Consider the following 21,935-nt stretch of genomic DNA (forward strand, 5'->3'; position numbering starts at 1 on the left):
TGCAAAGTTTTCACTACCAGGCAAACATTTGGACACATTTATTCACTGCTTACTACAATTTTGAATAATAGAAAAGGTTTTGTTAAATAAAAAAGAAAACACATTAAAGAGCCACTAGTATGGGTTTTTAAAAATGACCATCCATGCAGTGTGTAGCACAGCTCTAAGTGAAATATCCAGCTAAGGTTTAAATCTGAAAGTGCACCGTGTTTAAAACTATTGATTCATCTATAAAAGAAAAAGAGTCGACTCATAGTGCTCCAAATGAATCGTCTTAATACACTTATTTCACTCGACCACCATTTTCAACCCAAGCTCATTATGAAAACGTATTCCCATGGACGTTTCTGGAGACCGCGAAATACATCCCGGGAGGTACAAATGGCTGCATTTCATTTTTTTAAGCGAACGCAACGGGGCAGTGTGACGCCGTTTCCTTTCGCGCTTGCCGGCTGACCGCTTACCTCCGTGTGGAGGGCTTTCCCGCCGCAATCAGTTTGTTCGGTCAGCTCATCATGTGCATCAGCGGACTTCAGATGCAGAGAGGAGGAGTTGACAAATACGTCCGGGTTCGAGTCCGGGGAAGAGCGGTTCCAGAAATCAGGTAAGACAAAAACAGAATCCAAAAAATAAAGCGAACGAGTTCATAACGGGGTGAGAACGTGGTAAAATCCGAAAAAGTGGTAAAAAAAAAACAGACGAGGGTTTTTCTTTTTCTAGACGGCTTTTCTAAATTGTTGCTCGGGTTTAGGGAAGTGAGCGGGCGGGTCAATCGGTAAAACTGGTTGGGTTCAGGGAAGGAGAAGGGTGGGTCAGCCGATTGGCCGGTCGCGCAGTCAATCATGCAATCAGTCAGACTGCGGCCTCTGGTGGGTTGACACGAGAACAGCGCGGGCGTGAACGGCTCTCACGAGAGACGTTCGAGATACGAAAAAGCGCACACAGCCGCCTCTCGCGGATTCGCGAAAATAAAAACTGAACAAATACGTACCTCCCGGGACTTATTTTGCGGTCTCGAGAAATTCCGCTGGACTACGTTTTCAGAATGAGCCTGGGTTGACCATTTTAAAACACTAAAGCGAGGCTGCGGTAGGAACAAACTCGGAAGTATAGGATCAGCACTGTAAACATTGCAGCAACATGTTGTGTACTACAACCCCCCAGCTGTTGCCACAATTGCAAAATGCAGATATGGTGTAAACATCACTTTAATATCATTCAGTTCAGTTTAATTTAATCAATTAAATGCAAATTAGGCATCAAACAACATTACAATCTCTTTCAGAGTAATACGTCCAAGTGTCCTCCTAGGCTTCAGTTCATGGCAGCAGGTAAACACGGTGGGGACGCTTCCCTGCTTCAGTCTATGTAACCTGTTGAGCGATAAAACAATGCAGTCCTCTGTAGTACACCCTAGTGTTGTCAGTAACAAGAGGGTTACCATTTAAGCGCCTCTGATTAGCCATAGTATTCACCAGTGCTCAACAGAAATGACTATGATTGGCCGTGAAGGTCCTCAGCTCACCGCTCTTCACCGAGTGCAAACACAGATACACGGACATTGGAGCGTTTAAAGCCGTGAAGATCAGTCGAATTATTAGCAGATCGCTGGTCTGTGTTGTGGCTCGGTGAAGTGCGGTGAACTGACGACCTTCACGGCCAATCACAAGCATTTCTGTTGAGCACGTGAACACAATGGCAAATCAGCGCTGTTAAAAGAACGCAATCAACAGTGCCTTAAATGTTAACGGGTAATAGACTTCTTTTTTTTTCAGTACCGAAATTCAGTATCGTGGCATGTCTAATATAGTGAAAGAATCAGTTCATTAACTTTAGTTTGATAAATGGCATCAAAAATGTGTGTTTGGGAAAGAAAACGTTAGATAACTAATGCTATTTCCCTTAACTTAGCTGAAAATGAGGTCCAATATCCCTTTTTATTTTCACTATTCATTCAGAACGGACATTTGAGTTAATCGGAAGGCGGTGAAAGTATAAATTTGTGTCGATTTCTCTTCATTGATAAGATATACACCCAGGCACACAACATTCCTGTGTGACTCAGGCAATACTTCCGGGTTTCTTCCCACCACAGCCTCGATTTTGCTGTTTAAAACGGCGGCCGCGTGAAATCAGCCCATAATGAGTCTTTAGCCGTGTCGGAATCATGTCACGTAGACGCTGTGCTCTGAAGTGTGAGGGAAAGTTAGAGTTGCTTCCCTACCCAAAGATGAGGTTGTGAAGAGTCTGTGGTTGAGGTTTACTTTTGCAAAAATACCTCAGCATTATAGCCCAAGCCCTGTGATGTGTTCCTGTCATTTTTCTGAAGAGTGCTTCAGCAATCTACACACTTAAGCCGACTTTCCACTGCACACAACATTTGGACACGACTGTCGAAATACGCCCCCTTGTGGCAGTCGGTTCTGAATTTTCAGTTCTGAAATGCACCATGGGAGAGAAGCTGTTCTCGGAGTGTCCGAAATAAAGCAGTGCAAAAGCAAGAGCCAGCAATCTCTGTGCGTTCACCATGATTGAATGAATGAATTGAATGAATACTAGAAACTCATAGACCACTAAAAAATAATAAAGACAACATAAAAAATATATTACTTTATTACATACATTTATGAATAGAAATGTTTTTTATATATTGACTTTTTCTGATTCAAAAAATAACCAAAAAAACTAATATTTGTCATTTCTCGCACACGGACCAGCATGGACAACAATGGAATATATCACATTCAGTCGGCAGGTCGCATATGGTCTCACGGGTCTTCAAATATTTCATTGGATCCGTAGCTCAATTCATATCTCATTTTACGGAGAAAGAAAGATCGGAACTTCACGCAGCTCCTGGACTACTCTCCATTAAAAATAAATGACTTCCGGTCTGTTGCTTGTTGCTTGTCGTGTGCAGTGGAAAGGAGGCTTTACAACGGGTGATTCATCGGCCATTTGTTACAGGAAGAATCAGAAAAGACTATATGGGACTTTGCAGAGCTTGACAGAACCTTTACAGTAGACAGTTTATGGACCAGTTTCTTCTGCCACTTCACCAGTGTAAGTAATGCTGAGTTCAGACTGCACGATTTTCAAAGTAGTCGTGTCACGGATGTTTTCACACAGCATGACCATCTGGGTTAGCGTTCTGTCGGTGCTGTGTTTACACTGTAGGATGGATCGGCGACAGGACAGTTCACATTGCATGACTTTTAAATAGAAAGAATCACGGACAACTTTGTCCAAACTAAGTCTCACAGCCAAGCAAACATGAATAGTGACATGGAAACAACGCAAGGTCACGCAATATATCTTTCGTTTTTAAATACATAATGGAAAAAGAAGGCTTTAGCTTTAGACACTTGTGTTGCTCGCCTGGCTTTTGAAGAGAATTAACAATCTCTCCTCAACTTTTTTTTTTTCACTTTTAGACCTGATTGTGATATTGATCAGATGACACGTCAAGCAGACAAAATACTGCTGCCAAATTTACACTAGTTTTTCCTCCATTTCTTGGGTCCAAATAAACTTAAAATGAGCGCTTTTAACTTCTCCCCCAGCCTCCCGCTGGCCCAAACTAGTGGATGCTGCTCTCTCATTGGCTGTGGGTGATCGCTGATGTTATTTTCAATCAGAACACATTCACATGGCATGATCTGAATTGCTGACAGCTCTAGATATTTAACATGCCAAATGTTAAATCTCACGGGTGTCTGCGACTCATCGGCGATGCTCTTTTATCGCGTCGTTGATAGTTCACACTGTGTGATTGTCACTCACGTGAACGAGCACCGATTGTCAGCCTTTATTGCCAATTTAATTTCTCAAAACCTGTCGGCGAGTCAAAATCAGGGCTAAAATCATGCAGTCTGAACTCAGCATTAGTGCGATTAAAGTGGTTGCCATTATGTATTATTATGTAATTGCGTTTTGCTACTTGTAACTGCTTGTACTGTATCTGGTTAACTCTTTATATTCTCATATCACGTCTAAAGCCACGTTGAAAACTTGACGCGTACAGCTTTAAGGAATGCGTTTGTGAGCTTGCGTTCCACTGCCATTTGTCATTGCTATGGCCACCGTCAACTGTTCCAACACATGTGCAGAGGCCATGATACAACCTAGCTCAAAGCATTAACTTTCTTGCTGTGAGGCGACAACGCTACCCACTGCGCCACTGTGCAGCCCCACGTACAAATTATCTTCATGGAACATGATCTTTACTTAATATTATTCATTCATTCATTCATTCATTCATTTTCCTTCAGCTTGGTCCCTTAATTATCAGGGGCCACCACACCGAAACGAACCGCCAACTATTCCAGCATATGTTGCAGATGCCCTTTCAGCCGCAACCCAGTACAGGGAAACACCCATACACTCTCATATTCACACACTCATACACTACGGCTAATTCAGTTCATCCAATTCACTGTTGGCGATTGCTAAGGAATGCAGCCATGAAACATCAGACAGATTTTTTCATCCAGGTTGCCATTTAGTCTAGATCACAGGTGTCAAACTCAGTTCCAAAAGGGCCGCAGCTCTGCACAGTTTAGTTCTAACCCCTATTAAACACACCTGATCAAACTAATTGAGTCCTTCAGGCTTGTTTGAAACCTACAGGTAAGTGTGTTGGAGCAGGGTTGGAACTAAACTGTGCAGAGCTTCGGCCCTCCAGGAATTGAGTTTAACACCCCTGGTCTAGATCAACGAAATATTTGACTGGTAGTGTTCACTATATAGCACTGGAATGCACAACATAACACAATAAAAAGCATTGCGCATTTTTAAAAAAAATGTCTTTATTTCCTTACCTTTCCAACTCCTGAATCTTCTTATCCTTGTCGTTTTTCTCGGTCTCCACCTCTCTCAGGATCTCCAGTAACCGCTCCACTTCGTTCTGAGCTTTGCTGGACTCATCTTTGAAGTACGAAACCTCTTTTTCCAGAAGTTTGACTCGATCCACGTACTCAGGGTTTCCACGCGAGCTCTGCTGCACCTCCACTTCATGGGCCTTCTGTTTGAGCAATGACACACAAAATCAGTCAAAAAATCAATCAAATCCATAGCTGCAGAAACATTACCAGCTCTGAATGCCATTCTCAGACCAACACAGACACCAGCACTACAGCCTAGAGGAGCTTTGCGCTTCACAAAGCAAAAGAGCCAAGCTTTTTAATGCAAAACAACAACAACAACAAAAGTTAAATAGAGGGATAATTCACCCCAAAAATTAAATCTATCTATAATTTACTCACCCTCAGCTGTTTCCGAACATTTATGAGTTTAATTATTCTGTTCAGCACAACAGAAGATATTTTGAAGAAAGCTGAAAACAAGTAACCACTGACTTCAACCAACCATAGTTGGACATACTATGGACAACTCCTATTGGTTTTTACACTACGTGATAAAAGTCTTGTCGCCTATCCAAGTTTTAGGAACAACAAATAATAACTTGACTTCTAGTTGATCATTTGGTATTAAAAAGTGGCTTATATGAAAGTCAAAAGCCTCTAGATTACGCGTATTTAACCAAAATAAAATATAATCATTTTAAATCAGTTTAATGGGACAGTAAGGTGTCACTTCACTTAGACAAAAGTCTTGGCACTTAACAGAAATAATGTACAGTATAGAATATAAATTCAAGGAGCAGCGGAAAAAGAATGAATATTGTGTCTTCATCAAGATTATTTGGATTCATCTTCAATGCCTCCGCCTTTATCTTACCCTAGACATCCTCAATATAGTTTATGTCTGGTGACAGGGCTGGCCAATCCTGGAGCACCTTGACCTTCTTTGCTTTCAGGAACTTTGATGTAGAGGCTGAAGTATGAGAGAGAGCGCTATCCTGCTGAAGAATTTGCCCTCTCCTGTGATTTGAACTGTAATGGGCAGCACATATGTCTTGATACCTAAGGTTGTTGATGTTGCATCCACTTTGCAGATCTCTTGTATGCCCCCATTCTGAATGTAACCCCAAACCATGATTTTTCTTCCCCAAACTTGACTGATTTCTGTGAGATTCTTGCGTCAATGCGGGTTCCAGTAGGTCTCCTGCAGTATTTGTGATGATTTGGATGCAGGTCAACAGATGATCCATTAAAAACAATCTACCTTTTGCCACTTATCCAAATGATCAATTAGAAGTCAAGTTATTATTTGTTGCACTTACAATTGGGATCGATAACAAAACTTTCGTCAAGTATATGGTGGGCAACTTAATTGTTTTGTGTTCGATCTACTTAAATTAGTTAAACTAATAAGATAATTAAATCCTTCAAGTAGCCCCAACACAAATCAATTGTGTGGAACCCAGTTATTTTTACAGTGTAGGAAAAACAGTTACTATGGAGGCCACGGGTTACAGGTTTCTTCAAGATATTTGTCAAAATATTTTCCCTTGTGTTCAGAAGAAGAAACACTTAAAGCTTTCAAACAAGCAAAGGTTGAGCAAACAACGACAGAATTTTTATTTTTTGAGTAAAATCCCTTTAAATACAAATATTTGGTTTTAAAACCCACGTTGATTACTGCAGAACTGAGGAAGATGCATCATTTGTTTTAAACACTGTAAATGCAGCCTTGCTTACTTATTAAAACACTGCAAGCATCCTGAAACACAGAGTTTGCACAATGAAACACATACAGTACAACACAAAAATAAAGGTAAACTGGTCACATTTTACCAAAGCAACTGATCAAAACTGACATAATGGATCATATACAACACCAAAAGAATGTAGCAATATTAATAGTACCAAATGATGTTGTCACAAAAACCAAACATTTTACCAATGCAAGTGATCGAAGCTGCAGATTGTAAAACATGACATGAGAGGGACTGAACAGGACAGGGGAACATGCGTTGCATCATGCAGAGGTGGATTTTGGTTCAGTGGTAAGAGTCTTTGCAATGCTGTGTTCAAGTCTGGGAATTAACTTCCACAAATTAGTTACAAATTAGTCAACATTGGAAACATGAGGAAACAACAGCGCTTTTTGAAATCCATTGTGTTGTGTCATTTTATTTTGGTTTGCATTCTATTTGTGGTAGGTATTGCTACGTATCATTTATACAATACAAATGGTACATTAACGTGAAGGACATTCAATTTATGTTTCCCAAGTGGTGTTTAACAGGGATATTTTTTCAACACATTTTTAAACATAACAGTTTTAATAACGCATTTCTAATAATGACATTTTTATTATTATTTAAATAAATTTTCAATTTAAAAGTTTGATAGTTTAGGTTAACTAGGCAAGTTAAAAAAAAAAAAATTGTCCTGTTAAACATCACTTGGGAAATATTTGAATTCAAGAATAAAATTAAATAAAACAAAACAAAGAAACAAACTATATATATATATATATATATATATATATATATATATATATATATATATATATATATATATATATATATATATATATATATATACATACATACATATATTTTACTTAATTTACAATAATTTAGGTAAAACGTTTTTCTTTTAGTCCTTTGTATATAAAGGCAAATAAATAATAATAAAATTAAGCAGGTTGCACATTTAAAATTCATTTCAATATTATTTTCTTTTCAGCTTAGTCCCTTTATTAATCAGGGGTCACCACAGCGGACTGAACCGCCACATGTAAAATTGTAAATATCAAACAAATAATATTTAATATTTTTAAATTATTTTATTAATGCTTAACAAATAATAAAATCACTAGATGCTAATGCTTAGTAAATGATTCATAGTGTGTAGTTATTATAAAGTGATATCGTATGTTTCTAGTATGAATTTGTATGTTATTATTATGTCCAATGTAAAGTCAATGGCAGTTTTTTATAATAGAAGTATATGGGACAGTTGCTAGGGTGCCGTAAGTGGTTGCTAGGGTGTGGCTAGTAAGTTAAAAGGTCATTAGTAATTGGCAGATTGGTATTCTGGGTTAAATGAGCCCAAATGTAAGTCTGTATGACAGTCTGGCGCAAAGTTATGAGGACACAAGTTTTGGTCCAATGTTAAGTCAATGGGACTTTTACAAATTTTCTGGGTCAGTTTTCGAAAGACTATAAGTCAGATCAGTTGGAAAAGATATAGCAACTTAATTCAGTACAGTTTAGAGGTTTGGAGCTAGTTTGGTGTTTGTAGTATGTATGGTCTAGGAGGAGATGCGTTCCTAAAATAGTCTTAGAAGACGAAAACGGAAGAATAATAAGTTTATATAACAGTATGTTGGCTTTCTCAAGCCACCATAACCATAAACAAAACTCAAACAGACAACAACAACAACAACAAAAACAATCACAACAACAGCAATAGCAACAAAAAAAACCTAGTGTTCGCAATGTTGATTATTAAGAAGCCATACTTTAAAATGACACTTAAATTAATTAAATAATACACAATCTTAGACTGCATAAAATTCCACTAATGATGAAGCTTAAAATTGATCACAACTCCTGCTATCTAAAGCAGCACAGCCGAATAGTTTACACACCTTTAACAAAAAGTTAAAAGAGTAGTAACAACAACATAGTTTCCTCATGCTTTCAACATGTGCTGGTGCAGATCATAGAGACACTTACGGGGTTGTTCATTTGACTGAACAGCTGCTCTGCCTGCTACATTGCAAAGGAGGGAATTATGGGAAATGATGAGGAGGAGGAGGATGAAGGGACACAAGCTTTATCATTAGCTCTTCTTTCAGGTTAATGATAATCTTCTAAATTGTAAAGTCGAGAAAAAAAAAAAAAAACCCAGAGAGCAACAGAAGAAGCCTGCTGAGTCTCAAATCTGAGCGAGTCGCCTACCTAGACAGCATTAAAGGTGCTTTATGTAAGTTTTCGACTCTTCTAAAGCATATAAATGCTAGCAGATATTAAAGAAAAGTGCTTGTTTATCTGAAAAACAATGTTAAAGTTGGTTGTTCTTCTTTAAAAATGTGCGTTCTATGTCATTGTTTTAGTCTGTGACTTTGCCCACTACTAGTTTAACCAATTATATTTTGACATCCCAGGTTGCCTTGATGGAAAAAACAGTGTGATTAATTTTAATCTTGAAGGCTGTCATAATGTATGTGGAAACGGACGAAAATGTGACAGTTGCAACCTCCAGAATGATATAAAATCCACATGAGGGGGTTTTTAATGGACAAATAATACAAATTTTACAACAATAAACATTCGATGATGAGTTTACAGTGTAAGGTTTGGTCGTCATGCACACTTGCTCCTATTGGTGTTGTCAATCTGGCAACCTATGTGTGCATCAAGTCTGAGGAGGAGGAGCCAGGTGAAAAAAATCCTCTTCAATATTTTGAATTTGAACTGCAATACCTAATTCAACCACTATGAATTAGGAATTAATCATACATTAATCATACATGCAGCACATAATTTTTGGACATTTTTACTAAACTGTGAGCCTCTGGTAGTCAAAATAATTTGTTACTTAGGCTGGTGGCTCGCTGGGCTTTGAGACAGAGCTGTGGTCAGATTAGACAAATTAAACAAAGGCAGCAACATCTTATCAGAAAGGCTCCTTTTAAAGGAGTGACCATTAGTCTGATGCAGAAAACACATTCAATGAAACAACTGGATAATTCATTGAATGCAATTCCAGCGGTTAGGAGTTGACTGATATGGGTTTAAAGTGCTTCAAGATCAAGCTGACCGATGGCTCATATAACAGCAGAGTTCATACAGAGAGACCACTGTTGATAAATTCAATGCACCCATAGTGTATACAACAATACATTTGTTTATAAAAAAAACATACTGTATATGTTTATTTAATATGTTTACTATGTAACTATACTAACAGATTAATGATAGCAAAAAAGACAGTTAAAATAATTCTATTTCATTTATTTATATTTATTTAAACACAAACTGATGTGAGTTACTGCCTTCAATAAAAATCTATACAAATGGATGTTCGTTCATATTTTAACATAGGCTCATTTAGTTTCTTTAATCTGTTCAGAAATCAAGACAAGAAAAAACTGCACAGTTTTTTTGCATAGACATGTATATATTAGACATTTTTATTTAAATCAAGATAATAAGCAAGTATAAAAATAACACTATAAATGATTACTAAGCATGTTTGTCTTGTTTTCCTCTTGTTTTGTTTTACAAACAACATAAATACCTTTTTTAATTCCTTTAAAAAATGTAGAAGGTAACAAAATAATCCCAATAAATGAAATAGATTTTTTTGGTAGTAAACAAATATGACATTTCTGGGAAACAAATCTAAAATGCTGCATTAAAAATAATAAAAAATGAGTCTTATTGTATGCAAAACTACTTAATAAACATGTAAATAATAAAGAACAAAATGTCTGTTTGTATAATCCGTCAACAACTAATTCAACTGTTAGATTGCTGCAGCTGATAATGTTATAATAGGCAAAGCTCAACTGATCATGAAAGAGAATCTTGCTGTACCTTTTGTAACTGCGTCTCCAGTTTATTGCACTCCTCTTTCTTCTGCTCGATGGCGATCTCGAGAGACTTGAGTTTGGAGTCTTTCTTGAGGCCTGACGAGGCCAACGAGGACGCATGTTCCTTCAGATCTATCAGACTCGACTGGAGGAAGAAGAAAAAAGATCAGGGCACAAATACCACGAGTGTGTTTACAACAGTAATCCAGTTACTAACCTTATTCTGAATAAAACAATTTTAAGATTAAGGTGTTTCTGTGAGAATCTTTTTGAATATTTTAAGCTTTTAAATGTCACTTTAAGCTGAATACTAGTATCTTGAAAAATATCTAGTAAAATATTATGTGCTGTCATCATGGCGAAGATAAAACAAATCAGTAAGTAGAGATGAGTTATTAAAACTATTATGTTTAGAAATGTGTCGAAAAAAATCTTCTTTCCGTTAAACAGAAATTAGAAAACGAAACATACAGAGGGGCTAATAATTCTGACATCAACTGCACTCTATACTGGATTTTGATAATATGACTAAAATACTCCACCTCTTAGTTTGATTTATGCTTTCTTCATGTATGACTTTAGCTAGATTAGGATACAGTAATAAAAAAATCTCTGTATGCATGGTAGATTCTAAATAAGAGCCTGGTCTTGCTAATATTGCAATGGTATTACAGCAATTGAAACTAACGCACCTCTTTCTCCGTCAGCTCCACCTGCAGTGTGTTCACCTTCTCTTTCAGATCTTTATTCTCCTTTTTATATGAATCCAGCTCCTCCATTCGCTCTCGGTCTTCACGCTCTCTTTGCTCTTTCAGTCGCTCGATAATTCGCTCCTGTGAAACAAATGAGGAAGCAAAAACAAATATATTTCTCTTGGCTGATCAATATAAGTACTAAACATCTTCATTCTCCACAGATTAGAGGGTAAATTCAGTAAAACGGAATAATCCTGGTGAAGATCATTCTATTTAAAATGGGGCTGAATGCTGAGAAAGTGTGATGTGTTTAATTAAGGATTTTTTGGCTTGTTTAATGATTTGCATAATTACTTTATAGAACTGTGTGCTGAAATAACACAGTAGGTGAACATGAATGCTGCTATTAGAGAGCATACATTTGGTCCTTACTAATGTTTTCCATTAGCATTTATATTAGATGCAAAATTATTTAAGATATTGAGTCTTGCTTTTCTGAATAAGTGATTTATGCTTAAAATAGGAACAAATATTTGTCAGTGTAGTCCAAAAAAAGCAATAAGATACTTATTTTTAATCCAATGTTTAAATCTTGTTATATTTTTATCACAATTTTGACATTTTTGTGACATTTTTTTGTGAAAAAAAACTTACAATAGTGTTTCAGAGTGTTATTTCTGGTAAAAATTAATCTTGTAATAATTTATCGAATATATCCTAATGTAAAGATGTTTTAGTATTTAAAATGAAGATGGCAAATCTACAAGGGTTTCATTTGAGTTGGTAAACATTGTAAGTTGTCATATATTGCAAAAAAAAAAGTTTTCCCAAGTTTATTTTGGGTAACACTTTATTTTGATGGTCCATTTAGGTATTAGTAGACTGTCTGCTTAATATCTGTTGATACAGACATTCAACAGATATTTAACTGACTATATGAAACTTTGCAAGTACATGTAAACTTACACTAACCCTAACCCTAACCCTAACCCCAACCTAACAGTTTACTTATAATCTAAAAAGAAGTAATTGATATGTAGATGCAATGTATATTCAACAAACGGACCATCAAAATGAAGTGTGGTCTTATTTTGTCTTGTTTTACATAAAAATAGCATTACTAAATCATAATATATTCCCTTACGATGCAAAATTATATATCAAATTAAGTTTTATTTTTTTAAACAAAAAACTAAAGGTCGATTTTTACTTCTGCGTCAAGTGATCGGCTTGACCCATGGCACATGCCTTGCTCGTAGTCATGCATTTAAACTTCTGCGCGCTGTTGGTGTTGCTCCGCAGAAACTCCTCCAAAACGCTAGCTGGCAGTAGTTTTTATGTTCCTTTGTTTCTTCACAGTTGTTTTGTTATGCTTTCTTTTGTACAAGTAGCTAAAACTCACTCATTTAGAGGCGGGAACTGGCAGACATGCAGCAACTTCATAATGTAAACACAAAACAGTTTTCATCTAGTGCACCTTCATGGGAGTCAACACTTGTGAAACTCGCTCCATCGAGCTCGATGCTCTCAGAACCGCCCACACTCGTCACAGCTACCAAGCCGACCAATCACAGAGCTTGTGCTACATGTTGTTGCGACATGTAGGTACATTTTTGAAGGGTGATGGCTATGCGACCAACACGAAGTATGAACCAGCCTTATGTCATTAATAAAGTCAATTTATGGTAATCAATTAAAATTATTAAATTTAAGTAAGAACAAGCATCTGTTAATTAGAAAAATGAATTAACCCACTGGCAGATTTTTTTTTTTTTTACCTTGTTTTAAGAATAACCTCAATCCATTTTGATTATTTATTTATTAACAAGACTAAATGTATTGTCATTTTGACAGAATAAACTACCAAGATAATTTTTACACTGTATTTCTACAGCGTAAATACTGTGAATAATGTCATGCAGATTATTTTTCAATGCAAATTGTTGAGCATTTTATGCAGATATTACCTTAAAGGTGTTGTAAATAAGTTTTTGACTCTTCTAAAGCATAAAAATACCATTAAATGTTTGCAGATCTTTAAGAAACATGCTAGCTGAACATACTTGTTTATCTGAAAAACATAGCTAAAGTCAGGTATTCTCCTTTAAAAATGTGCTTTCCGCTCAGCATGTCTATCTTTGTTTTGGTCTGTGTAACTCCGCCCACTGCCAGTTTACCCAATTATAATTCCACACCCTGGATTGCCCTGGCAGAAACAAACAGTGTATTTCATTTCAACCATGAAGGCTGCCTCAATGCATGCAGGCGCCTAAAATGCTTTATTCACGCAACCTGGTGGCCATTTTCCCATGTTCGCGCATTTGCATTGACTTTGTTCCTATCCGCTGGTTAAGTAGTGACATATCGGTGATGTATGGAATACTGTTTCCGGGTCCAAGCCACTACTCATTTGAATTAAGAAAATATTTGTTTATGACCACAGTTTAGTCATATCACACATTTAAGTGATCATCCTCTGGGCTTGCTGCATCACAAATACCAAAAGTTTAAGAATTTATAAAAAAAAAAATAATAATAATTGTAATTAATCATTTTCTGGCCATTGGATATTAAGCATGGACAAATATATTACGATCGGGAATTTTCGAAAGTGTTACATCGCTTTCTAAACATTTATTATTACCATTTGATAAGTCTCCTCATACAGTTTGATAGAGTGCTGGGAACCGGAAGCCGCTTCGTGTAACATCACACTTGCAGATGCAGATGTAATCTACTTGCATGAATGCTTTCACTTTTGTTTTGCGTCCGTTGATGCTGCCAATCTGGCAACTGGCATGTGCATCAATCTAAGGAGGAGGGGCTGGGTAAAAAAAAAAAAACGACTAACATTTTGAATCTGGACTGCAATACCCAATTCAACCACTAGGCTGTCAATCCTACATATACTGGTAAAAATATCTGCTAATTAACAGTTTCCGTATTTTGTGATTCACAAGTGTTTTCTGTTTATTTATGGTTATGAATTGCTTTATGAGATGTTGATCTCTGCTCTGTCAACTTTTAATTACGAAAAGACAACTTTACAGTTTAACAAAGTGACTTTTACTGACATTTTAGTCATTTGAAAATAATATAATGTATAATAAATATATAATAATAAGTCTGTAAAATAACAGAAAATGTGCTGTCAGTTTTTTACAAGGTATTTGTAGCGTAATATACAACACCAACCCAAAGAATATATCACTTTAAACAATTAAAAATGTCAATAAAAGTTACTTTTTTAAACGTTTCAAGGTTAAAAGTTGCTGAAAGAAAGATTAAGTCCTACAATGAAATTCAAATGCATAAATAAACCGAAAAAAATAAAATAAAATAAAAATATGAAACACAAAATAGGGATTACTGCTAATTCACAGATATTTTTTTACAGTGTACTGCGCCTTTAAAGAAGCTTTACCAAAATGAAGGCTCTGGAAACCTAAATCAGTTTAAAAGACGCAGCTTTAATTTGAAGTGCTTGGATTTGGTTTGCTGTTGCTTGTACCTTCTCAGACAGAGCTTCCTCCAGCGTGGCGAGGGCAGTGTCAGTGTTGCTGGAGTCCGTCTGTAGAGACTTCACTCTGTCCTTCAGGTTCCCCAGCTGCTTATCTTTATCCCTCAGCTGCTCCTGAAGGTTTTCAATCTTACAGAAAGAAAGAAGATAAATCCACTGCAGATTAACTGTTCATCCAGTGTTTGGAGTCCCCTTTTGATTGATTGATTGTTTTATGTTCCTTCAGCTTAGTCCCTTATTTATCAGGGTCGCCACAGCAGAATGAACCTCCAACAATTCCGGAATATGCCCTTACAACCGCAACCCAGTACTGGGAACTCTTTTGATTCACAATTCAAATAATTTGGTTATTCGTGAATAAAATGTCTAGATAAAGGTGGTTTATGTAGGAATTTTTATGCATTAATCACTCTTTTTATTGCTAAAGTTGTGAGCAGCTTGGTGCTAGAAAAAAAGAAAAAAAAAAAAAGAAAAATTCTCTAAAGTCGTTTGTGAAAGACTGTAGAGTGATTATTTTGCAAAAGGAGGTGATGTTTATGCAGGAGGTGATTTATTCTTTGACACAATAAACAAATGCTTACAATGGTTAGGATAGCACACACTATACAATTTTTTTAATTTTGCTAATATATGGTAAATACAAACAAACACAGGTGTGGTTGCAAGAATTTTGCTATTTAAAATAAGTTTGAGACTATAAAATATTTTTAAAATTGTATGATAAACTACTGTATTTAATTAACTTACTACCATTGAACTTTTGTTACATAGGCAAAAAAAATCATACCAAAAGCATGTTTTGCTCATTAGCATAGACTGCCCTGAGTGAGAAGCAGCTGTCAGCTATTATTCTTTAAATCTGCCACTATGTTGACACCAAGGCATTTGTAGTTACGCACTCTTTTGGAAATACGGCGTGGAGCACAATTTAATTTGAATTTAAAACAAAAGTCACCTAAACAGCACAATTTGGATCAAAGTCGAAAAAGAGGGCAGTTTCAAATAGTCTTAAAACATTATCTGTGCAGTATTGTTAGCTGAAATTTGGCATAATAGGACCCCTTTCAACATAAAATATACCTGTAGGTGCACTGGTCATACATACATCAGTGCTTCTCACACACAGATTTTTTTTGGGCGGGCTGTCCTGGTATATTTACAGCCACCCAAGTATATTTGGTGACACTTTTTTTACTATTATTATCACTTTTTTGTATTTGCAAAAGATAACCAAATATCTGCGATTGATTAACCTGTGGACAGTCTTCTCTCACTCGACACGTTCCATACTGAACTTTCTTTGTGCGCGAGAACTGTCAACACTCCCACAGACATTCTCATGAGCTCTGCATCGACCCACAGAGATGCGCCTTTTTTATACTTAAGAATACGTCTGGCTGAAGTTTGTAAATCTCCTAAAATGTCTCCTAAAACTTTCTAAAGCTGTCGTTAATTGAATGCGTTTTGCATTACCTTCTTATTTAAGCCTATACTTTTTCTCTTGGCTTCGCAGCTAAAAGCTTGCACACAACCACGAGAGTAAGCAAGAGAAACATTGAATAATACATTGATTAATCTAAACAACTCAGAAAAATTTTACAATATACTCAGAGAAGACCAAATACCATCTAAACTGGCTGCAAAATATATGTGCACCGTTAGAAATGGTTAATCAGATATAACCAGAGAACGTGTCTGTTTAATTTTTTTTTTTCTGTCATTTATTTCTTATTTGCTGTATAATTTATTATGATGTTAATATATTACATATTTAACTTTAACCTATTAAAAAGAAAAAGTGTATTACAGTGTCATAATAAATGAAAATATTCATAAAAATCATATTATTTTTTGTTTGTCATATGTAGTTAACCAGGGGTGACGCGGTGTCACAGTAGGTAGTGCTGTCGCCTCACAGCAAGATGGTCGCTGGTTCGAGCCTCAGCTGGGTTAGATGGTGTTTCTGTGTGAAGTTTGCATGTTCTCCCCGCGTTCGCGTGGGTTTTCTGCGGGTGCTCAAGTTTCCCCCACAGTCCAAAGACATGCGGTACAGGTGAATTGGGTAGGATAAATTGTCCGTAGCGGATGAGTGTGTATGAGTGTGTATGGTTGCTTCCCAGAGATGGGTTGCAGCTGGAAGGGCATCCGCTGCGTAAAACATGTGCTGGATAAGTTAGCGGACAACTGACAACGGAGAAGGTAAATTCAGATAACTTGTTATCAGCAAAATGTTACAACTCTTTCTTTTAGGCTCCGCTGCTTTCTCCATCTAGCAGGAATGTGAGAGTGCGCAACTGACACAGATCGCCTGTGCTGCTGTTCTCTGCCACCCAGGGCTCTGTATTCTTTATCCATATGATTCATTAAATTGATTTGAACTTATTTGAAGCCTCTGACCGACCTTTAAACCTAGGGGACTACTGGGAAAGTCCAGCAGTGCCATGGGTAAAAGGTGTGTTTTAATCTGGCTACCATCACAAGTATCTTTCAAACCTGTGAGAAGCACAACATACATCATTTGAAAAATTCTAAGTCAACAAAATAAAAATAAAAATAATAGGTTGAACCGACAATGAGGAACATCAATAAGTCAGCATTTACTGAAAGGGATAATCATATTACTGTATTACTGGCGAGCTTCACAAAGATTTATGTTCAGTGGTCATTCAGAAATTGCATATACTCAAGGCCGTCCTGCACAGATGAATAACTCAAGAGTAACGGCCACAGCACATGGCCGTCTGAGTGTGTTTTGCGGTCTGCTGGTTCATCTTTCACCTTCTTCTCCATTTGGATGCTTTGTGTTTAAGAAGCCTGAGATTGTTTCAGACCACAGTATATATCTGATGCTGACTGTCAAACATGCTGGTTGGTCTCTAATGGTCCAGGAAGCATCTCGTGGGATTATTTATGCTTGATGATGATATTCGGTATGGTCAGATAATGGGCGAGATTTCACTTCCTTCAACCCCCCTATGAATTAATGCATTCTTTTTGATGAATGGCACAATATCCCATTACCCAGAGTTACAAAGCTCTATGAGAAATGAGCTTTGACAACAAATGGAGCTGCTTTAAGATTTGTTAAAGATAAGCATAAAAACAAAGGTTAAAAATAGTTTTATTTTTGCAAGAACTCAATAAAACACCACCATTTTTTACCTAAATTCCATTTAGAAGATATAAACATTCAAAACGTGCAGTCTTTCACTTTTGGCAAGAAGGATTGTTGATTTTGATACCACCACTGTAAAACTTGACTATTTATTTTAAATAGGAGAAATTAATTATCCTGAATTTGTCCAGATTCTGCCACTTCGCTCTAGTTAATTCTTGTTTTGATAGCAGAGTCTGGACACTAGTCCTGTCTTGTCTAGTATGTTGTGCTCGGCTTGAGTTGTCTCGGGTCGAGGACTCACACTACTCGTCTGAGTGACATCTTGGCTGCCCTTGGGTTGTGGGCACTCCCACTTGATGCAGGTGCGCAAAGTCCGGGCCTGCTTGGTATGCGTGCTCTCATCCTGGTGTGTTTGCTGAATTGTTCACGGCATAGTGTTTTTGTTCTTATCGCTCTAGTTTAGTTGGTTTCATTTTCGGTTGGCGCTGGGATCGGAAAAATGCATGCCGCATGTGAGTGCACTGTAAGTGTGTTTACATTTATCGTGTGCTCGTGTCTTGTGTTGTGTTTGTGTTGGTGTTGTGTTTAGCACGTGGTTCACATTTACATGAGCCGCATGCTTCAGTGTTGTGTTCCATGCGAACATGCGTTTAATAAATTCTCTCATTGGCTGCATGTTGTAGTGCCATCTATTTTCTAGTCCCACCCTCCTTGTTAACCCATTATTAGTTTATTAAGTTCACCTGTTTGTTTGCTAATTTTTTCACTTTACAGTCTTCTCTTGTCTGCTGTTCTGTGCCAGTGCGTCACACGTCGTCTTTCCAGTGTCTTGTTGTGTTCTGTACAGCCCTGCTCTTCCCTGCCAGCCTAGTTAGTATGTTTAGTTGCTTTTGTTAATGTTTCCCCCCTTAGGGTAGTTTTTGGTGCTCAGGTAGTTTCAACTACCTGACCTGTATGGTCTTTGTTTTACTCATAACCAAATCATAAACAAATAAAAAAATAATTAAAGTTACACGCAAATTACCACCTGTCAATCACTTTTTCCTCGGGACTCTGGCATGAATAAGCAGAGTGATCTGTGCTGTTATAATGGCGTCGACAAACTTGGTTGGTAAAAAATGTGCACAACCAACAGGAACCAACCAACAGTATCTGAGTAGTATCTAAAATTACTAAATACAGTATGAAAGCGAAAGATTGAAGCAGTGTACTGACGCTGTGACACGTTACCTGATTGATTGAAAAGACCAAAGAGTTAAATATCACGTTTAACAACTATAGTGAGATGTGATCCAGCGGTACATGCTTGATAAACTGTCTGATGTGCACTGCTCTCTGGGCTGACTGCTGGAGCTCAGACGCTGCAGCGCATGACAGAGTATGTGTTTGTGTGTGTGTGTGTGTGTGTGTGTGTGTGTGTGTGTGTGTGTGTGTGTGTGTGTGTGTGGACACGTGATGTGCGTTTTCAGCAGTATAGTGTGGAATGAGGGATGTTCAGAGATGCTAGGTGAAATGCCAGTGTAGACGTAGATTGTTTTCGTTTTTTAAACTAAGATGCTTATTGATTCATTTCAGATTGATTACCTTCTTCTGCAGGACGTTGATTTTGCGTTCTTTGACTTCCAGCATGTCCTTCATGTCTCGGATTTCTCCAGCCAGAGTTCCCTTCTCCTCTGTCAAGTCTTGAAGCTGCTTTGTCTTTTTATTAAGGAATGATTCTTTCTCCTCAAGGCGCAACCTGAGAGCATCCACCTGAAGACGAATATTAGGTTAACAATGAAATATGATTTTTTTTAAAATATAATAAGTGAAAAAAACAAATATGCACAGAAAATATAAATTTCTGTGGGATTCCACTGGGGAAAGACTTTTTTTAAAAATTGACAAAGGCGAATGTAAATATTAAAAGGTATCACTTTATCTTGATGGTCCCTTAAACACATTTTGTTGAATTTAAGTTACAATGCATCTACATGCCAACTAATTCTCATTAGATTATAAATAGACTGTTAGGTAGGGGATAGGGTTAAGGTTAGTGTAAGTTGACATCTACAGTACTTGCAAAGTTTCTTAAAGTCAATTAAATGTTGAAGGAGCAGTATCAGCAAAAAGTCTACTAATACTCAATTGAGAAGTAATTGGCATGTAGCTGCAATGCAACTTTTAGTCAACAAAATGTGCAATAGGGACTATAAAAAGTGTTACCATAAAAAAATACATTTTAATAGCATTTTATTTTATTTTTAATATAATAAAAGTTTTATATAAAAAACAAAACAACAATAACAAAAATAAATAAATAAAGTAAAAAATATAAATAAAATAAAATAAAATAAAATAAAATAAAATAATTGAAATTGATTTGCACACGATTAAAATTTTCACAATGGGCAAAGGTAAATGTTATAAATATATATTTTTAATTAAATAAAAATACAGAAATTAAATAAATAAAATAAAACAAACTTAAACATTAAAAATTTTTTATATAAAAAATAATAACAAAAATAAATCAATAATTTTTTTTTTAAGTTATGCACTCCAATATTTAAAATATAAAATTTTCATAGTGGGCAAAGGTAAATTTTATGAAAAAAAAAAAACACTTTAAAATGTATTAAACAAATAACAAATAAAGTTACAAAAATAAAATAAATAAAATAAACTTTTAAACATTTTAATAATAAAATAAATAAATAAATAAAACAAAATAAACAAACAAATAAATAAATAAATAAATAAATAAATAATTTAAAGTAATTTACACATGATTAAAATATTCACAATGGACAAAGTTAAATTTTATGAATTTTTAAAAAAATAAAATAATTATACATTTTTTTTAAAACCAAAATTAAACTAATAACAATAAATAAACTAATAAAATAAAATAAAATAAAATAAAATAAAATAAAATAAAGTAAAGTAAAATAAAATAAAATAAAATAAAATAAAATAAAATAAAATAAAATAAAATAAAATAAAATAAAATAAAATAAAATAAAATAAAATAAAATAACCTCTGTTTGTAAGATGGCAGCGCGTTGCTCTTTGGCAGTGAGGGATTCTTTGAGCACTTCAATATGTTGTTTGCAGTCGGAATTCTGATTATTCAGAGTTTCCAGTTTTGTTTGCAGAGCCAAAAGCTCAGACTCTTTCTTGGAGAGCTCCTGCTTGAGCTGGTCAATCTGAAAGACATAAACAAAGCCACAAAGAAAGAGTACTTATTTACGGGACACAGAAAACACTTAGCATGTCAAACATTACAAAACATCAGATTATTTCAATTTTTCTTAATAGGAAAGTTGAAACGTGCACTGGAGTTTTTCTTCTCTACATCTGTTCTCACTCACTGGAAAGACAGATTTCAGAACGCAATCCCCATTTAATATACATCAGCCATTTGAATTATTGATGAACTGAGGTCTATAAATATCACAACAAAACCCCCAGCTGATTCGCCAGCATGTAAGAAACAGAGAAGACATTGAACATAATGATTCCCACACACGTTCGCAAAAACACACACTGGCAAACTAATGAGAGACCAAAAAAAATCTGTTCAAGTCATAACTGATAAAAAATATATATTAATATATGAGAGACAAGATTCTGCATTATACAATTAACTAAACAACAACACAACACTAGAATATCTGTACTTCATATATTGGTGACTAAGTATGTATATTTAAGCATATACATTTAATTTAGCAACTAAATAATAATTAAAACAAAAATATAGACATATAACAACATGATAAAAATAAAACACTTACTAAAACTTTAAAAGAATTGAAAACAGAACATAAGAAAACTAAAATGACAATAGTTGTTTATGGTAATAAAACAACACTGGTCAGATTACCAAACCACATGCATTTTATTTAGTGTAAAATTTGCAAATGAGGCCAAATCTTAGTGTTTCTATTTATTATAGTTATATTTATTACAGTACTTATATGTTTTATTTATTAACAATTATAGAATTTTAGTTTATTTTAAGCTGCCTTTATTTTACATATATTATTAGTGTTAAATTCAACTGTGATTTCTGTTTTAGTACTTTTGTTGGGCTTTTGTAATTTGAAAATTAGAAAATAATAAATGTAGCTTTAAAATATCTGTATAAGTCTACAAACATAAT

General features: G+C 35.6%; 1 protein-coding gene across 17 annotated transcripts in view; it reads right to left on the bottom strand.

Moving 5' to 3' along the window:
* The window catches only part of erc2 (ELKS/RAB6-interacting/CAST family member 2), a 125,661-nt gene that overhangs the window by 28,299 nt on the left and 75,427 nt on the right, over positions 1–21,935 (bottom strand). For 9 of the 17 annotated variants that reach the window (XM_009306249.5, XM_073917062.1, XM_068224430.2 and 6 more), the window contains 7 exons: positions 20,809–20,976; positions 19,373–19,540; positions 14,662–14,799; positions 11,148–11,288; positions 10,460–10,600; positions 8,594–8,629; positions 4,821–5,023 (listed from right to left, as the gene is read on the bottom strand). In XM_009306249.5, coding sequence (XP_009304524.1) covers positions 4,821–5,023; positions 8,594–8,629; positions 10,460–10,600; positions 11,148–11,288; positions 14,662–14,799; positions 19,373–19,540; positions 20,809–20,976 — 995 coding nt within the window. The remainder of the gene's footprint in view (positions 1–4,820; positions 5,024–8,593; positions 8,630–10,459; positions 10,601–11,147; positions 11,289–14,661; positions 14,800–19,372; positions 19,541–20,808; positions 20,977–21,935) is intronic. The other 8 variants (XM_073917065.1, XM_073917061.1, XM_073917064.1 and 5 more) reach the window with 1 other exon arrangement.

Source organism: Danio rerio, chromosome 11, assembly GCF_049306965.1.
Source record: "Danio rerio strain Tuebingen ecotype United States chromosome 11, GRCz12tu, whole genome shotgun sequence".
In the NCBI taxonomy this organism is placed as follows: Eukaryota; Metazoa; Chordata; class Actinopteri; order Cypriniformes; family Danionidae; genus Danio; species Danio rerio.